The 20,403-nt window shown below is 38.9% G+C and overlaps 1 protein-coding gene across 1 annotated transcript in view; it reads left to right on the top strand.

Annotated features, from left to right (window-relative positions):
* Positions 1-20,403, top strand: part of LOC106465121 (atrial natriuretic peptide receptor 1-like) — a 145,663-nt gene that overhangs the window by 68,906 nt on the left and 56,354 nt on the right. Inside the window, exons 6-7 of the mRNA XM_022392956.1 lie at positions 7,692-7,763; positions 8,917-9,070. Of these exons, the coding sequence (XP_022248664.1) occupies positions 7,692-7,763; positions 8,917-9,070 (226 nt within the window). The remainder of the gene's footprint in view (positions 1-7,691; positions 7,764-8,916; positions 9,071-20,403) is intronic.

The following is a 20,403-nucleotide window of genomic DNA, read 5'->3' as shown; positions in this document are numbered from 1 at the left end:
GCAGTGAGGTGGCTCAGCTGCGATAAAGTCCTGTTTCGTTTTTATAAGCTCCGAAGAGAAATAGATATTTTTCTCACCGAAAAGGATAGAGCTGATCCACTTCTGTCAGATCCAAACTGGCTGTCAAAGTTGTCATTTTTTTGGTTGACATCACATCCCACATGAATGAATTGAACTTGAAACTTCAGGAAAAGGATAACCTTATATATGATCTCTACAGAATCATCAAAGGATTTCGGAGAAAGCTATAATTGTTTGAAGCACAACTGGAAGGAGGAAACGTCTCTCATTTTCAGTGTTTCAAAGAGTTTCGCGCTGGAATCGCAGAAGATGTCAACCTCGAGTTTCCGAAGAAGATCATCAGTGACTTAAATAAGCATTTTTTGGAGAGATTTTCAGATCTCGACAGAATTGAGAGTGACATTCTTCTGTTCCAGAATCCGTTTGATTGTAAACTTGATGGCGTGCCAGTCGAACTACAGTTGGGGCTCATTGATTTGCAAGCAAATGACTTGTTAAAAGAGAAGGACAGAGAAGGAAAACTTGTTAAATTTTATCGCTGCTTACCTGATGATGAGTTTTCAAAGTTGAAGAAATTTGCCTCTGGTATGGCATCAGTGTTTGGAACAACTTATGTCTGTGAGCAAACATTTTCAAAAATGAAGTATGTGAAGCCAGCTCATCGAACGAGGTTGACTGATGAACATTTGAAAGCAATTCTCTTGGTTGGATGCAGCAATTCCAAAGCAAATATTGATGATATATCAAAAGCTAAACGCCAGTTTCACAAATCTCACTAACCTTTTTTGCTGCTTAGTTTCTGAGATTCGGATATAGGTGCACTGGGTGTGATATAACTATCTTATTGCTAACGTCGCCTTCTTTGATAACTTTTTGGTAAAGAAACATGTTTGTTGTCTTTATGTTTTGTGTATTCACTGTACTGTATTGAACAAAATGGTTATGCGCCCACGCTCGTCATTCTTTCAGTTATCTGGCCCGCTGTGAAAAAAGCTTGGTAACCCCTGGTCTAGACAGAAGGCAGCCAGCCAACACCATGCATTGGCTACTCTTGGGCTAATCTTTACCAACAAGTAGTGAGACTGATTGGCACATTATAATGCCCAAATTATGAACGTGTTTAGCAAATGTTTTTGATACTAAGAACCGCAGTTTGCGAGTTGAGCACCCTCCACCAGACCATGCTAGCAGTCATTATAATGTTTAAGTAATAAATCTGTATTTTTAAATCATAGCAATATTATGCAGTGTATTTTATTCTAGGATAACAACAGCGTAAAAAATAAAATGATTCCTGAGAAAACAAAACTATTGAAGAAAACATCATATGGTTTAGACACCAATTTATTTTTTAAACCCACGACATTGGAGGAAAATGTTAAAAGAGGACAGATTTGGAGCAGAGATTCTGGTAGTCAGCCTGAAGATCACTGTCATGTAAGTAATACATCATGGTCAACTCATATGTCTCCAGTGACATTATGACAGAGGAAAAAATGGACTACTTTGTCTAGTCCTCTCATGAATATGGGAACAAGAGTTATCATTACAGGTAACTTTAATTTCAGAGCCCCATCTCGCTGGACACTGACCAAAATGTGAATAGAATATCATTGGACAAGACGTCAATTATATTCTAGCCAATAATGATGCCCTCACAAAAATAGCGAGACAGAGGGACTCTGACTCAATTATAGATCACACCCTTGTTACACCTGCTATATTATTTGAGTTGAAGTTGAAGCTACTGTTTTTTTAATGGTCAGTGACCACAAGCCCATACTCATGCATATAGCAATGAAAGAACCATCTCAAAATCTCATCTAGACTACAGGCTTACAATTTAGAACAGGATTCAAGACGATAATTATTAAATGCAAATTCTTGGTGAGAAATGAAGAAATCAGTCGTAGAAGTAAAATGGAAGACAGCAGAAGGAAAGCAAGCCTGGAAAGAGAAAATCGAGGTCAGTAAAAATACACTAAGGCTAAAAGATGTAAAAAAGGGGAAACTCAGATCAAGTAAAACAAAACTAGAAACCGAGCTTCGATACCCGTGGTGGGCAGAGCATAGATAGCCCATTGTGTAGCTTTGTGCTTATTTCCAAAACAATCAAACATAAAGCTACCTCAGAATTCCAGCAAAAAGCAAAGCAAGTAATATGGGAAATATTTCTCTCAGCTGTATGATTCGTCAAACCCCAGCATATAAAACTAATTTTTGAAACTGACAAAACTTATGGAACAAGTAATGCCTTCTTGAAGAGGCGTATGAGTCACCAAAAATAAATAAAAAGGCAGGCGGGAATGGAGGAAGTGAATGATAGAAATTAGCAAGAAAGTGAAATGTGGTCAGAAATGCTAGTGACACTAGATGAATTGGAGAGATTTGTTTGAAAAACAAATTGAGATTCTACACCAGGACCAGATGGTGTGAGATATTCCAAAATTAAAACTTTCTCAACAAAGAGAAAGTAGAGGTGGTAAAATAATTAATTTGTTCATAATGAATGTGATAACAGAGAAGGACGTCAAAGACTGCACAATAGCAACGTCACCTAAACCTTTCTAAGACCATCACTTAATGGAAATATAGTCATAGTAATGCCAAACGTACAGATAAAGCAGTAAAAAGACTCGTGTAAGACCCAGAGAAGAAAGATTGTCTGCCTACAAAGGTGTAAGGTGCAAAACCAAAGCAATCCATAACCTCAAATGAATGTATACACATGAGTGCACTAATGGGGTATATGACCTTAAATATGCTTACAGTAGAGGTGATATTGGCATTTTGTGTACATTGGCCCTGCTGAATACTAAGTGCTGTCAGTTGAAATTTGACAAATAGAGATCCGGTGTTTTTAAAATCAGCTTCCATCTCCTTAATGTATATACAGTTGATCTGCTCATTGTACTGGAAGTTCCTGAAGTGATGCTGTATAATGTTTTGACAATATTATTGTTGCAAGCATCTCGCGTACGCCAATGGTGACAGTAGAAGGTTTACAAGTGAAGAGAAAAAAGCCTTTGCCAGTGGACAAAAGATAACAAAGTACCCATACAACCAGATAAAGCATGCTGGATGTTGGCTAGCAATTCTCACATAGGCACATCACTCCTCATGCTGAAATATGTACAAGATTATTTCAGCATAAAAAATTTGTTACTTTTCTAGGTCTTGTGGTTGATCACAGAAAGCTAAAAATCAGTGAAGAGTCTTGCACTTCTGAAATTTTCTACATCGTAGATAGTGTAGTACAGAAGCCTAATAAATCTGAGAGAAACACTCACGACTAGAATGGAATATGGAGCAGTGCACCAGTGAAAAAATCAACAATGATCAAGTTGTAGAAGGTGCAAAAAGCAGCCATAAGAATAGCCCCAGGAGCAGCCAAACCTACATCCTGTTACACCTACACTTTTTGGATGATTTGGCCAACTACTCGGAGCAACCACAAATGAATCTAACCCACTTTAAAGAGAGGGCAGATGAACAAGTAACAGAGAGACGGAAATTGGTCAAGTTGTCAGTCAGTGAGGCCAGGGTGTAGAGAAGATATATCCTCTGAGTAACATCAGTATTATTGGGTAGATTGAGGAAGATAACATTAATTTACATATATTGAAGGTTGGCAGCAGCATCTGGAAGGAATGATCAGTTCTGGTCAACACAGTCATGGAATAGGTATGTATACAAAGAATTACTCTGACCATAACAATGAATGGCTCAGTCAGGAAAGATATAATTTCATGGACAGGAGCCATGTGGAGAAATGAGCATAAAGTGTTTGATTGGGCAATTCAAATAATTTAAAGCAGAAAGTGAGGCATATGATGATGAACCTGTCTTGGCAACCAGTAACAGTAAATATCATGACAGAAGAATACTCTTGACAGACTTCCTAAACTGCAATACAAGATTGAGATAGGTTTTATCTAAAAAACATGAATAAAATCTTTGAGATGCTTAGGTGACTTGTAAATGACCGAGAATGACTTGTATTTCAGGTAACAACATTATATCATTCAACGAGCTGGTAAGGTGCAGCCCTTGGCAGCTTGGTAAGACCTTTAAATTATGTTAATAACTAAATAATATGTAGACTGAGGAAAGAAGGAAGATGGTTTGTTTGTTCTGAATTTTGCGCAAAGCTACACGAGGGCTATCTGCGCTAGCTGTCTCTAATTTAGCAGTGTAAGACTAGAAGGAAGGCAGCTAGCCATCACCACCAGTGAGAGTATTCACAACAGTGATGAATATACATGGAACACCATGTGAGTGTTGACCTGATTCCTCTGCCCATGATAATTCATTATAACCTCAATATCATCTCCTTATTGACTTTGATCAACAAGAAACTTCACCTAAAACAAGAAGTGTAACGTCTTAGATTTTCATGCAGAATTGAGCTTGTACTGATCTATGTTAATAATATATATGTATATATTTATCCAATATTTCAATCTTCCAATCAAAATATTTCTGCATAACTAACAAAACATTGGGTTGCCTCAAATCTAAATTCGTCATGCTCAGACATATTGTTCTAGAGTTTCACGTTTCACAGATAATTTCAACATTTGTTTCAGCATCTCGAAACTAAACACAGCCCACCAACACTTGCTAAACATGGTTTAAACCATGTTCATATGCACATATAATGGGAGACTACAATACTTTCATCTCGTCCAACAAAACTCGATACCTTAGTAAAATCTCAGTGTTAAAACTGAATTATTCCTCCCTTACACTAATGAAATCAGCAGTCTTGATGCTTCTCTGATTAGTGCTTGTCAGGCTAGTATTTACAGTTAACTTCACACGTTGTCTCTATATCCTGATCATACTTTCATATTCTCCACTATAGGTTGCATCGTAGTTATGTTCTTTAGGTTTGATTCACTTTGTGTTGGATAAGACATAAATAACAATGTAAAGTTTCATACATGTGTGCTAGTGAGAACTCTGACATTACACCTCAGGCAAGTGCGCCATTACCATAGCAACCACGCAAGTTACTTACCAAGTTATCTTCTGACAGATATGGTCCAAAAACGTGCTGCCATCTGTAAGTGATAAGATGCAATATTTTTTTTTCTGGCTTGTGAATATACTTCATGGCAGAATTTATCTGAATTATTGTTCAACTAAAATTCACATACCAGTACTAAAACTTTCATTCTGCCACTAACTTGCACATCAACATTCTTGTGAGAAACACAAACCCTGGCATAAAATGGGAGCATTAAATACATAGCATAGTAGAGCCTTGCTCGTTGAAGAACCGTAGCAGGTTTAGGCAAACTACCATTACTTCAATAAAAGTGACAATCTTCCCTCACAATAGTCCTAACTATCATCCAAACGGCAAGTGTACAGTGTAATACCATAAATCATATTGCAAATTACCACTCACGGATTTGGAAGGCAAGGATTGCTAAGCCCTTTTAATCATTAGTAACACAACGAATGACTGCCCTCGCTGTAACAGGAGAGACCCTGCAGTGATTGTTGGCAACTGTTGCTACTTTTTTTGGGAAGGGGGAAAACGTTTTTCAGACATTATATTTTTGAAAATCAATCATCCTAGATTGTGCATTACCTTATCCCAGTGATTGGAAGGTTTACATTGGCACTTCGACTGACCACTGCAGCCATGAAGCTACTACACCCTATCGACAATTTGGTGGAAACAAGCTCATGACTCTCCAGGTTCAGCTTCAGACACTTCATTGCCTGTTCCCAGATCTGCTCACTCCAGAAAGCTCCTGTCTAGAAACAAATAAGGCATGACCAAGCCCTTCAATGGCTTTTTCTCTCAGCCACCAGTGGAGAGGTTATCCTCACCTCCACCTTGGGCTCACGGGGTTTAGTGTCCTTTTCTTTGAGTGAACTTGATCGGGAAGTAATAGAGATAATGGATCCCATGATATCAAGAGTTTTCAATTCGCCCATCTTCTTGAAAGAGCCTTGTGTTTCATACAGAGGTGTGACATTGTCGCTTCTCTTGCATTGACCCATCAGCTGTGTTTCACATCTCCCACTTTGCAGATATGAGGGGGACTAGTGTGTATCATGAAGTGATACAGGTTGGTGAAGTGGACTTCATCCATCCATGGTGCCTCAATTCTCACTGATGGGTAAGCTTGATACCTCTCTTCTTGTAGTTGTTCCCTAGCACAGCATTGGTTTCCATCTTGCTGTCTCGCTTGATGGAAAGCCAGTTTGCAGTGATGAAGCTCATTCACCCCTGCTGTCTCTCATCTGCAATCCTTCATCACATGGGTTCTACTACCTAGATTTAACCTCAGGAGAAAAACTCTATAAGGCCTTCTGGGTGTACCAGATGGCTCTCATTCATCTTCTGAGTCTACAGCACTAAAGAGATGGCCTGTAGGGATCTATGCAGCAATGGCAAAAATCCCACATCCAGGAGTAAGCTTCCTCTGAATCCAACCACCCTACATAGTTGTCTCTCTCCTTCAGCTAGTGGCATACCTTTCAACAGACTACACGCCCTTCAACACACAGAGAATGCCATCTGTAATCATACTCCTGGGTGTATTGTCTCAATAAGCCAGTGATGTTCTGATCCTACTTGTCAGCACATCACACTCATAATAGTGAGATTCCGGTCATGCCACCAAAAGTTTTTCCACCTTTCTTCTCTACTTTTGGTATCTCGAGCTTTTTTCAGCAAAGCAAAGAAGTCTGGGTCCACAAGAACAGGAGTTTTCGGATCTTCTTTGCGGATGTGTTTCCCGATAGGTGTGATGGTTGGGCAGCAAAGTAAAAGACAGGATCCACATATTTACACATAAAACCAATTTTTACTTGAAATCATAACAATTTACACAAAAATAATAAGGCAGTATTATATATTATAAGGCAAGTGATCGCGTATTTATGTGTATGTAACCAAGATGTGTGTGATGAGCAAGAGTGACGAAGACTTTATTAAATAATATGCTCTGTCTAGAGCGTTTGCTCTCCTCTACCCAGAAATTTAGACAAGCATATACAATAGAATTACAAAGTACAAGCAGAGAATGTCCCCTAGATAAAATGTTACACAATAAGTTAGTTCTTTCATTAATTTAACTTTACTAAATAACAATGATAAACCATACTTTAAATGAAACCTATGCTCCACAATCTTGTGAAGCAACTTATACACTGTCTGCTTACTGGCGAACTCAAAGGAATTAATAAATTTCTTTTGTACGTATTTCATAAATACAAAAGTTTTGACTACTTGTTTAAAACATCTAGGAACAGAAAATATAATAAATAATAATACATGGATCTGACGGATTTTGATTACACGTGAAAAAACAACGTGAAACAATAAATAACAATAATAATAATTAAAACGCGAATATCACAATTCGTATATTTATCTCTTCACACATTCCAAGCCAAAAATAAATAAATAAATTTATTAAAACATATTCAGATAATATTTTTTTCCATTGTTACAGTAAGGTATGGAAGCCACTGTCACAGAACAAAATTCGTTAGTCCACTTCCGTTTGCTAAACCTAACTGGATACGCTTCAACTATGTTCTACATTTCTATAATGAAGGCAACATTTTTTAATACTTTCGTTTTGTAGCTATCTTATAAGTAGACTTATAACTACTAAAAATTATTAATTGTTTTACCTTAGAAGCTGTTGGAAAATGATAGATTTTCTCTGGACTGGAATTTCAGATATTCAATCGTTAATGATATAGTCGAGGTAAGCAATTATAGAAGTCTTCTGTCGTCTTTATAATTTATTTTCTTAACTTGTTTACTAAAAGGTGGTGAAAATATTTATATTTCTGATCGCTTTGGTGGACAACAATAAAACAATGTATTTGAAACTTTGGAATATAATGGAGTCATCCTATAAAGAAATAATAATCCAATTGATAGTCTGGTTTTAGATTCACTAAGAGTAACTGTACTTTTTAAATGCCCTGTTCTGTATGAGGCTCAATCGTTAGCATTTAGGACTGGAGATCTGAGGATCCATGGTTCACGTCCTCTTGCCCAAAATTAAAAATCACGATCTGCACTATGTTTTTATTTTGTCAAAGGCTAAATGCGCCAGCCGTTTCTAGTTTTGATATTATAGACTAGAGGGAAGGCAGCTAGTCAATATCACCAACCATCAACTATTGGGTTACTCTTTTCTGACTGAACAGTAGATACACCCTACTTCAAAGTGCGAGTTTTGTTGTTGTGGTAACGTGACAAGAACATTGGACACAAAGATCCATAGGTCGGCACACTAACTACTGGGCTAAGCTCGACCTCCGCAATCTACGACAGAGGGTGCATTATAAAACTGACAATAAAATCCCATCTTCCATTAGAGTAGCCTAAGATTTGGCGGTGGGTGATGTTGACTGGCTGTATTCCCTCTAGTCTATCAGTTAAAAATTAGGGACAGATAGCGCAGGAAGCCCTTGTGTAGCTGTAAATGAAATTACAAGTCCAATTTTATATTATGTACGTTAAGATACTGAAGACAATCACTATTAAGTTTGGAAATAAATTTTGGTTGATTAACTTGTAACTTATATAACGTTTCTTTATAGGTAACCAGAAATATTATTATTAATTGATAAGTTAAACAACCAACGTGAGATACATCAATGAAGTAGAAGGAATAGAACAAACAATTAAATACAGCAGTATGTATAAGTCTAGCGAGAGAATATACACATGAGTAGATGGATTGAATTACTAGAAAGACAGATATAAATAAATCAATCAGGGGACATTTTATATGTGTAAGTACATTTAAATAAAGCACAAACAGTAAATAAAAGTTTGATAATACATGTATAAAAAACACTAAACACTATACTTATCACTAACATGAAATTCTTAATGTTTTACAGGGCATGAGTTTCATACATGACAGCTCTATTTCCTACCATGGAAAATTAAAGTCTTCAAACTGTGTCATAGACGGACACTTTGTTGTGAAGTTAACAGACTTTGGATTGCGATCTCTTATTCTACAGGACCAACGAGACCAATCGCCTAATCCCCGTAAGTATATAAATTGATTCCTGACTGTACTTTCATTTCGACCTGATGATTATTAAACAAAAAAAAAAAAAGAAGAAGATATACCCCAAATTAAAATGGCGAGATTTAGGGTCGGCCCGACACTAGTTTCAAGTGTAAAAAGAGATAGTAAATTGTATTATAAACATTGCACGCTGAAACTATGAAATTTGAAATGTTTCCACACACAAAAATAATCACCAGCTTACCCACTTTTTTGCTGGTGTTTGTTACATAGCACGTGTTTTTGATTCTGATATTTCCATGATTTTTGTAAGGAAAACTTCTCCATTGGGTCTTTCGCTTTTCAATGTTTTGCTTCAAAAGAGTTACATAACTTCAAATATTTTCCTGTTTATCTCAGCTATCTCCTTTTCATCGTGGTAGGGTATGAAATTCAGGTCAATAAAAATAGAAGTTTACCCAATTAACTTTAACTTATCTGTTCGATTATTTTCGAAATAACGCTGTAATTGTTCTGTATACCAAATACTTTTTCGTTTAATTTTTCCTTCTTGTTCTACTTCTGAGGACTATATTTTTTAGTTTGCTTACTAAGAGTGATCACTGTCCGTAGAGTTTTTAATTTTTTAATATTTAACCTTAAATAATCTAAACATTTCCAACTCCACATCCTAACAGAATTTTAGTAATTACCTCAGTAATTACATGGCAACAGTAAGGAATGGAACAGGTTCTTTATATCTTCCAGCATGGTACACACACTAGGAGTGAAATAGACCTTATCTAGCTCTTTAGCTTTTCTAGCTGTTCTGGGCTGCCAAAGAAGCCCAAAAATAGCTGATCTGAACCCTTTTATTCGTCAAAAGTACAATAACCTTCGTCTTAACTTCCACTACATCCGATGTCAGACTCCAGGTTCATTCTCTTTCTGAAAATCTGATCTAAAAGAAACAGGATCCTCTAACAAGTTGTTGTATCCATATATATCTCACCGTTATCCCGCTGAAACATGACCTTTTTTTACTCTATTGTCTCTATTTATGTCAAGTTTCAGAACATTTACAATTATTAATTTCAGGCAATAATCAAACAGGGAATTCAGCCGTGGTAAAATTGTAACAAAGTAAGATCTGTTAATACTTTTCACAGTTAACAATCTTTTTTGCAGTCCACATTCTGTCAAAGTGTTATCTATCGATTATTTAATAGTGGCCGCTGTATGAAGTCTCAGACAATTTTTGCAACTCAGTAAGTTACCATTTAAAGAAAAGTCGGCATCTACGAAATGGATGAGAAAAAATAAAGGAAGGTATTTCACAAATCTCAAGCTAATAGGGACACTGTTTTGTTCTTGATTTAGGTTTGAGTTCTTTTTCTTTATCTGAGATATTCTCTTAATCTGTCACGACAATTTTAGACAATTTAGAGTAGCAGTCTGAAAAATGGTTTCACACCAGTATGCTCAAACATAGAATGATAACTTATCTGTACCAATGAAGTCTCTTTGATCTTTATTGAACTTATCAGTACCAATCATGTGTATCTGGCCTTTGTTGATCTTATCAGTACCAATCATGTTGATCTGACCTTTGTTGATCTCATTAGTATCAGTGATGTTAACACAATATACTTTGAGGTGATAATGAAGAGGCTACTGGAAAACACGTTCTATTGCCAAGAATCACTTTATGGCTATCACATGCAGCCCTACCGTCAAAGTTACACAGGAGACAACTTCCTTTCAAAGTAGTCTTTGCTATGACAATAAACAAAAGCCAAGTCACAACACTTTATGGAGTAAGTGTTTACTTATCACAGCATGTGTTTGGATGTGGCCAATTGTATGCTGAGATGTTATGAGTGAAGGCGTTTGAAAACATGAAATTACAAATTATCAACAAAAAATGAACAAGGAATGTGAGCAAATAGAGAAGTGGCTTTCCGTGAGAATCTTCAATGAAGAAACGTTTTTCAGCGAAAATTCGCTGTGTATACATTTGTTACACAGAATTACTATGATGTAGAGGAACATTTGTTGTAATTATTAACTTTCAATGAAACATTATACAGACACAAGATGGCAGTTCACGACAGTAGTTATAATTAGTAGCTTTCAGTGAAATAATTACAAAGAAACGCAGTGGTGTTTAGCAACAGTTTTTGTAATTACTATCTTTCAGTGGGAGCATTATATAGATATACACTGGTGTTTAGCAACAGTTTTTGTAATTACTAGCTTTTAGTGAAATAATTACAAAGAAACGCAGTGGTGTTTAGCAACAGTTTTTGTAATTACTATCTTTCAGTGGGAGCATTATATAGATATACACTGGTGTTTAGCAACAGTTTTTGTAATTACTAGCTTTTAGTGAAATAATTACAAAGAAACGCAGTGGTGTTTAGCAACATTTTTTGTAATTACTAGCTTTCGGTGGGAGCATTATATAGATATACACTGGTGTTTAGCAACAGTTTTTGTAATTACTAGCTTTCAGTGGGAGCATTACATAGAAACAGTGGTGTTTAGCAACAATATTTTTAATTAGTAGCTTTCAGTGGAGGCATTACATAGAAACAGTGGTGTTTAGCAACAGTCGTTTTGTTTTCAGAGATTGGATAAAATCTGTATTCTCAGCTGATTATTGTATTGACGCAATCCGTAGACTTTACCTGACTTTAAGCATCTTCTGATTGTCACTGTTCATGGAAAGGTGTCACTAATGATGGCGCACACAGAAAGCATGTAAAAATGTGTGCTTTAACTCTTCGTAAGGTGTTGCATACAAAGCCAGTTTGAAGTATAATTTATTTAATGTAAATTAGTATATGATGTATAAGTTACATAATTGTATTTTGTTTATAAAATATTATTAATTATTAAACAGATATATATATATTCTTGATATGTAATATGTAGCAGTCTGAGAAATAATTATCACTATTTTATGTCTAAGGTTAACTAAAATCAGTGTATATGTAGAATTAGAATGATGGATTGTGATGTGGTATAAGTATATTTGCTTTGTTTTAAGGGCAATGTTGCAGAATGGACTATTTATCCTAGACCCATCATAGGGATCGAACTTCGAATTTTACCGTTGTAGCCTTCAAGTTTGCTGCTAAGCCACCGAGGGCACAGTATAAATAATAAAGCTTTAAGGATAGAAAATAAATACATCATCGGCAATGAAGGTTTAAGAATACCATTTTGGGTATTATCTTTACTGTTAGTGATAACAATTTAACCAGAAAGGTTAGCATGGTTATTGTTTTCTACTTATTTCATATTGCTAAGAAGATTGTTTCTTTAATTTTTATGACGACTTGACTAAATTAATGGATTAGGTTTTGGCGTTCTTGAAATCAATTTTATGGAGAGTTTGTGAGTGTTGATAAACACCTTAATATGTATGCATATGTTTGCCCCTGAAGAAGAAAAGTCCACCTTTCGAAAGCGCTCCCCTCGACGTGGATTCCTGTATGTGGTGAGGGGACCTCCCAGGGAAGGTTCTGTATTTTCAGTTACTTCCTCTGTGATCTAAACATCCACCCACGTGTTTGTCGTGTGTGGCGACCCTAAAGGGGATGAGAGGATCCTGGTTGTTGAGTGGTGTCTGGGGCACTGCAACACACCACGTTGGCCTTGAATTCCTGTAGACGGGTGGCATTGCCCCCCCCCCAGGGTCAGTTGGCTGGTCCACTCGGGTAATGGTCAACTGAGTACCAGTGTTGGGCGTTCTCAACGGGTGTTGTGGACATCGTATCTGATGCTGATGTTTGGGTATAGTGCTCACGAAACCCTGACATTGCTGCAGTGTCCTTATTTGACATTGTAGTGCGTCCCCTCGTAGTACTCCATGGCGAATGGGGTCAGTGGGCACTGAATCTTTCTTCTTAATTATGGATCCCCCCAATCCAAATAAAAAAATAGTAAAAACTCAGCTTATTGGTAAACGACCACGCCTGGAAGACTTTGAACAGCAGTCTTCACCACAAGGTGGACCTGTACCTCGCTTTCTGATCTTGCATTCACTATCCGATAAATCTTTGGGCAAATGTCTCCCTGTTTTATTCAGAAGGGCTTAGAGGGGCTTGCTTGCTCTCCAAAATCAGTTAATAAGCTCCGTTCTGGAGACATCTTGGTTGAAATATCCACAGCTAAGCACAGTGAACTCCTCTTGAATTCAAAGACCATCGGGGATATACCCCTTGAGGTTACTCCCCACGCTGCCTTGAATTCCCCACGATGGAATTATGGTGCTGACTTCAGTTCTGATTTTGACGTTTTCATCACCACATCCACCTGCCGCTGTTAGGCAGGTTATTTGAACTGTAAGGTATGGCCCTATATTCCCAACCCTCTTCGATGTTTTCAGTGCCAGTGGTTCAGTCACTTAAAGACATCTTGTCGTGGTTCTGTGACGTGTGCTCGTTGTGGTGGCAAGGACCATGACGCCTACAAGTGCAAACTGGACCCTCACTGTGTTAATTGTAGTGGTTCCCACCCCTCTTACTTTAGGTCTTGCTCTAAGTGGGTGGAGGAAAAAGAGGTAAATCGTTTGAAGACTATTAATAACATCTCTTATCCTGAGGCTCGGAAGCTATTGTTCCCTACTCCACCTCGGACATATGCCACTGCACTCCACTCCACTGCTACAGTGGGAGTACAGACAGACCTTTCCATGCCTCCATCTGAGTCTTTTTCACGCCATGTAAAGGGTCGTTTGCCCTCCATGGATATTAGAGTTGATAGGTCTATGTCTACTCCAATCTCTGTCCCTACTATTCCTTCCAGTGACTTCCTTGGGCAACCTCCTCGGGGACCAGCCTCTGGTGTCTGCTCGGGTCCTTCTTTGACCTTTAAATGCAGGACGATCATTCGATCACGTCCTCGGTCATTGGATTTTAACTCTGATGACAGAGATTTGCCCACTCGATCAAGGGCAGGATCCATAGAGGTTGATCGACCTCCATCTAGTAAAGAAAAATGGCGTGGTCATAAACTGAAGGATTCTCCACCCTCTTCTCCTAAACCTACATAAAATTGGCCACATTGATACAGTGGAACTGTCGAAGTTTTCGTTATAATCTCGATGACATTAAGACCTTGATTGACTCCTATCATCCCATGTGTCTCTCTTTACAGGAAACATTTCTGAAACCTTCTGATACAGTCACCTTTTGGCAGTTCTCTTTGTACCAGAATGACAGGTTGTGTGATGGGCGAGTACACGGAGAGGTGGCACTGCTGGTCGACCAGCATGTGCCCTCCTTATCTGTGTCCTTCGATACACCCTTGGAGGCCATAGCCATCCGTGTTTCCTTGGGTCGTACCATCACTGTTTGTTCTCTCTACCTGTCTCCTGGGGAGACTTATGTTCAATCGGACCTTGATGCTCTCGTTGACAAGCTGCCATCTCCCTTTTTACTTCTGGGAGACTTTAATGGACACAACCCCCTCTGGGGTGGTGCTGATATTGATGGAAGAGGTCGTTCCATAGAGCATATGTTCTCGGATCACGACCTTTTTCTCTTCAATACTGGAACATATACTTATTTTCATGCACCTAGTCAGTCTTTTACTGCCATTGATCTCTCGATTTGCTCGCCTTCACTTTTCACTCGCTTTTCTTGGATGGTCGACAGTGACCCATCATCCTATCACTATGAGGGAGGTTGGCCTTGGTCGATGCCACCCGACCCGAGTGCCATGGTGGAAGCTGGACCAGGCTGACTGGCCATCTTTCACCTCTCTCACTGAACTTGATCCTGCCTTTATCTGTCTGCCATCAATAGACGACTTTGTGGTTGCAGTGACTGACTGTATTGTCCAGGCAGCTGCTCATTTTACTCCTATGACCTCGACACGTTTTCCATGGTGGAGACCTGCCTGCCAGGAGGCACATAAGGCTCAAAAACGGGCCTGGGATACCTTCTGATGATATCCCTCTCTTTCTAACTGCATTGTTTATCAGAGGGCCCATGCCCATGCTCGGCAGGTTCGACGTCAAAGCCAAAAGGAGTCTTGGATTAAGTTCAATACCAGCATCTCTTCTACCACCAGTTCCAAAACTGTATGGGACAAGATTCGGAAAGTCACTGGGAGGTATGCTTCCCATCCCCTTTCCATCTTGCTCTTCAATGGCCAGGAAGTTGCTGATGTCCAGAGCATTGCTGATGCTTTCGGCCACAGCTTTTCTCGTGCTTCTAGCACTCCTGTTTCTTCCCCTGCCTACTTTGCCATCCAGGTATCGGGCAGAGCGATCGCCTCTTTTCTTTTGGGCCGATCGTCTCTATGATTATAATCGCCCCTTTACACTGGTGGAACTCAAATTTGCTGTTCATCGGTCTGGTAGTACATCGGTCGGACCTGATGATGTTCATTATGAGATGTTGCGCCATCTCTCTCCTGCCTCTCTTGCTATTCTTCTGGTTATTTTAACTGGATCTGGCAGGAGCACGTTTTTCTGATGTTTGGCGCCAGGCTATTGTCCTCCCTTTCTCTAAACCTGGGAAGGATCCCAAGATTTCTTCTAATTATCGCCCCATTGCTTTGACTAGTTGTCTTTGTAAGGTCCAAGAGAGGATGGCTAATGCTCGTCTTGTTTGCTTCCTCGAATTGAACATGCTCCTCTCACCCACCCAAGGTGGTTTCCGTCGACAGCACTCCACCATGGATCATCTGATTCGACTTGAAACGTCGATCAGGGAAGCCTTTCTCAAGAAAGAACACCTTGTTTCTGTGTTCTTTGATCTCAAGAAGGATTATGACACCACAAGGAGGTATGGGATTTCGCAGGACCTCCACTCCTATGGGTTGCGTGGCCATCTACCCATTTTTATTCAAAACTTTTTACTGAACAGGCAATTCCAAGTTCGTGTGGGTTCAACTCTTTCCCGTTCCTTTCCACAGGAACTTGGAGTCTCTCAGGGCTGTATCTTGAGTGTCACGATTTTTAGTGTTAAAATTAATGCCATCACTAATAATCTTCCTCTGACTGTTGCAAATGGGCTCTATGTCGACAACTTCCACATCTCGTGTCAGTCGTCAAACATGAGGTTTATTGAGCAGCAGTTTCAGACTGCCCTCAATCGGTTGTTGACATGGACCACTGCAAACGGTTTTAAATTCTCTTTTTCCAAAACCGTTTGCATGCATTTTTGCAGCCAATGGGGTCTCCACCCCGATCCCGAGCTCTGTCTCAGCGATATAGTTATTCATGTGGTTCCTCAGGCAAGGTTCTTGGGACTTATCTTTGACCATAAGCTTAGCTTCATTCTGCACATCAAGCAGCTACATGTCATGTGTGCAAGGGCTCTGAACATTCTCCGTGCCCTCTCTTCCAGCTCTTGGGGAGTGGATCGATGTTCTATGCTCAGGATCTATCGTGCCCTGATTCAATCCAAACTGGACTATGGGTCTTTGGTCTATGGTTCAGCCATGACCTCGGCCTTGAAGATGCTGGACCCCATTCACCATCTGGGGCTTCGGCTCTGCACCTGGGCTTTTTGCACTTCTCCAGTCCAGAGTTTGTACACTGAGTCCCACGAACCTCCTCTTCACCTCCGTCGTTTGCAACTTTCTTTACAATATACTACCAAGCTTCAATTCTTACCACGGCATCCCACCTGGGATTGTGTCTTTCTTCCTCGATGTGCCATGCTCTTTCGGAACAGATGGTCTGCTATTCCTTCCTTTGACCTTCATATCCAGGCACAACTGGTTGAATTGGGTCTGGCATTGGATGACATTGTTGTCCCCAATGATCAGCCCATTCCACCTTGGCTTATTACCATCCCTTCCTGTGACTTTTATCTTAGTCATCTGCAGAAGGCAGATACTCCCGATTGGAAGTATCATCTTCTTTTTGCTGAACATCTTTCGAGCCAATCCTCTCTTCCTATTTACATGGATGGTTCGAAATCGGGTGACTCTGTAGGTTCTGCCATGGTGTGCTGTGGCTTGGTAGTTTCTCGCAGGATCCCCTCTACAGTTTCTGTGTTCACTGCCGAGTTGTATGCTATTTCTCTTGCCCTGAATCATGTAGAAGCTATGCAGTACAGTAATTGTACTATTTACACTGATTCTCTTAGCTCTCTACTGGCCCTGGAATCGTTTAACGTTAGTTCTCACCCTGTTCTCGTCGATATTCAACACCGATTGGCCCACTTTTCTCCATCTTCTATTTCCATCCAGTTTTTCTGGATCCCTGGCCACGTCGGTATGCACGGGAACGAGCTCGCTGACACCGCAGCTAAGTCTGTCTGCTCTGGTGCCATCATGGTCGTGCCTGTACCATACATGGACTACGGTCCTGTCTTCAAGGCGCGGCTTCGTGCCAGTTGGCAGTCGACTTGGGGTGAGCAATGTCATAACAAGCTTTTCCAGATCGAACCTTCTGTTGGTCATTGGCCGTCTTGCTTCTGTAATGATTGGAAGGAGGAAGTAGCCATGGCAAGGCTATGCATTGGTCATAGTTTTTTAACCCATCGTTTTATTTTATCAGGTATTCACCCACCGATGTGTAGCCATTGTGACACTCAAGTCACAGTAGCCCACATTTTACACCATTTTAGACACATGTTTTCTAAGAGTTTACCCCTGATGTTGGACAGCATCATTGGTAATGGTGACACTGTCCGATCTGTCCGATTAGATTGTATTTTTAATTTTTTACACAATACAGGTCTTTTTAATTATACATAAATCTTTTATCGACATATATTGGTTTTAACTCGCCGTATTTTTACATTTTACTTTAACTTACTTTCACTGTTTTTAGCAGTTGTTTGGTGCAGATAGCCTCATTGCTTTGCGCCATTAAGCACCAAACAACCAATCAATCGAAAGCGCTCGGGTTATAGGGTTTTTATTAATTTCTATCAAGACTTCTTGAACCCCGTGTTTTTCTAATATCATGAATATGCATATGTTCAGAAACTCTAGTATTTAGTAATCTCGCCAGTTCAGCGATACACTTGGATCCACAGTAATTACAGTTCAGTTTGTAAACAACACTAGGAAAGTCAGAGGCAGTAAAGTTTTGAGATCAATATTTTTTTTTCGAATTATAAACATTGATATTGACCTATTTTTGTTTTAAAATTTTCATACACTAGAATCTTACGATGTTTTACCTGATTTGATTCTCCTTCCTTTGAATTATCTATAAACATTATGTTACGTCTCCGTTTGTTAATTAATTTTCCGTAAATTCGTTCCGACGAAACTTTAGCAACACAAGTCCTTACTTAATAAAACTGGTTTATTCTTTCCGAATATAACTTTACGATACACTTAATTTCAACAATCACGCTAAAACAAACGCTATAACAACTAACGTGCTCAACTTCAATAATACTCTCTGACTGCAGATCAATTACTCACTGTCTACACACACATTGTCACGTCACGCCGTGACCATCTTATATATACCATACCACCCCCCAATCTAGTAAATGCTAGAGCACTCCCGAAGGAACGGGATAGTTCTAGAAAGCAGGTGGCGTGACACTAGTCACGTGACCTCGCTGACGCAACAATTATTTATTTCTTTTTCGTTATTCTTCTGAATATTTTATTAAAATAAATTGTTTTTACCATATCTTTGCTAATGTTTGTCCTAGGCTTTGAAATGCTATTTTAACTGTTGACAGTTTTTGTTTGTCACAATTACACCTATTTTTACGAGTTTGGTTAGCGTCTTCTTACTGCGAAATTGCACTTTGCACTTTTAGGCCGTGGGTTATTCAATTAAAGTAGCCCATGAGTTGGCGGCAGTTGCTGTTAGCTAACTCTTTTCCCTCTAGTCTGTCAGTGAACGCAAATAGCCGTGTTTTGGCTACGTACAAACTGCTATGAATATTCGAATTGACACAAAGTTATAACAACATGCTGCTTAAAATCGTACAACAATGAGGAAGCTACCTTTTATCGATATTATACAAATATTTCATTATATATAATATAGATAAATACGTGATGAATGAAACAGAATTTAAATAAAACTTAATAAACGTAATAATAAAACTGAACCAACTGTATTCTTAAAAAAAACAATCTACAACTTTCTTATGGATATTTCCCTAGTGTGAATGGCTTTCCCTCTTTCTGTAGTTATTGGAGAGCTATTTGTAGAACCTATCTACTGGTAAAATAATTAATTCCTCCCTCTTTTGTCTGTCATAACTTCTTCGATGGTTTTCGTACTACAGTGTCCAGGGTCTTATCATGGAATAAACAGACATGCTCTCACCATTTCAAGAGATAATCCATCTGCCATATCGCGCCTCTTCCTTGCAGAGTGGTGTTGAACAAAGTCATAATCATAAAATGTTCTGATCCAGTGAGCGATCAGCCCTTCCAGATTTTTGTAGTTCATCAGCCATTTTATTGACTCGTGGTCTATATGAATTTTACCATAGTGGTAGTGTTGATAATACCTTACATTTAATTGCTAGTTGTTCTTTGTCATGCAGTATCTACGTTTAGGAGCCATTAAGATACAACTAATATATGCAATTATGTGTTCTACTCCACCCAGTCTTTGCAACATTATTGTCCTAATTCCACTGTCACTAACACTTCAACTGAAGAAAAAATACTGAAATAACTGAAACGGTTAGCCATAATCTATATACTATCTAAAAATGTGTTTCAGCTTTAGCCAATCTACATTAAACAATCAAATGTGGCTGGTGCAGAGACCAGATCACATGACATAGAAGTTAGAAGTCAGCTTGAATGCTAAAACCAGTCTTATGTCTGCTCCCATAGTCTAGTTTAACTTGCTAGTATCCAGAAGTAAGGTCTAAAGTTATAAATCAGTAAGCACTTTCCAATACATCCAAACACATGTCTGTTCAGTGGACAGGTAGCAATGTGTTTCACAGTATTCACCCACTCTCTGAAGGATATAATATCAACTTCTCAATTTCAGCTCTAGCAATATTATAATGCTCCGGGGAATCTGTACAATAATTATTATTGCACAAAGCAACACAATGGACTATTTGTGCTCTGCACACCACCGTTATCAAAACCCGGTTTCTAGTGTTGTAAGTCCGCAGACATACCACTCTGCCACTGGGGAAGAGGGGGGCTTGTAGAACAGACATCACATGTCTACATGGCACCATGTTTTTCCTATCCCACCAAAACAACCATCTGGAAAATTTAGGCAGCAATTAATTTAAACTTCTGTCATTTGTATTGAGTACAAAGAGTCTGTATAATTATCGTCTAATGATTTGAGATGTTCTGGCAGCCATTAAGACACATTGCAACTGAAGATGACGTTGTAACATCGAAACATGTAGAGTCGTCAACTTTTTGAAGGTCATAGATAGGC

The sequence above is a fragment of the Limulus polyphemus genome, unplaced genomic scaffold, assembly GCF_000517525.1.
Source record: "Limulus polyphemus unplaced genomic scaffold, Limulus_polyphemus-2.1.2 Scaffold1843, whole genome shotgun sequence".
NCBI classification, from domain to species: domain Eukaryota; kingdom Metazoa; phylum Arthropoda; class Merostomata; order Xiphosura; family Limulidae; genus Limulus; species Limulus polyphemus.
The sequence above is the reverse complement of the archived record's forward strand: the minus strand, read 5'-3'. Positions and strand labels throughout refer to the sequence as shown.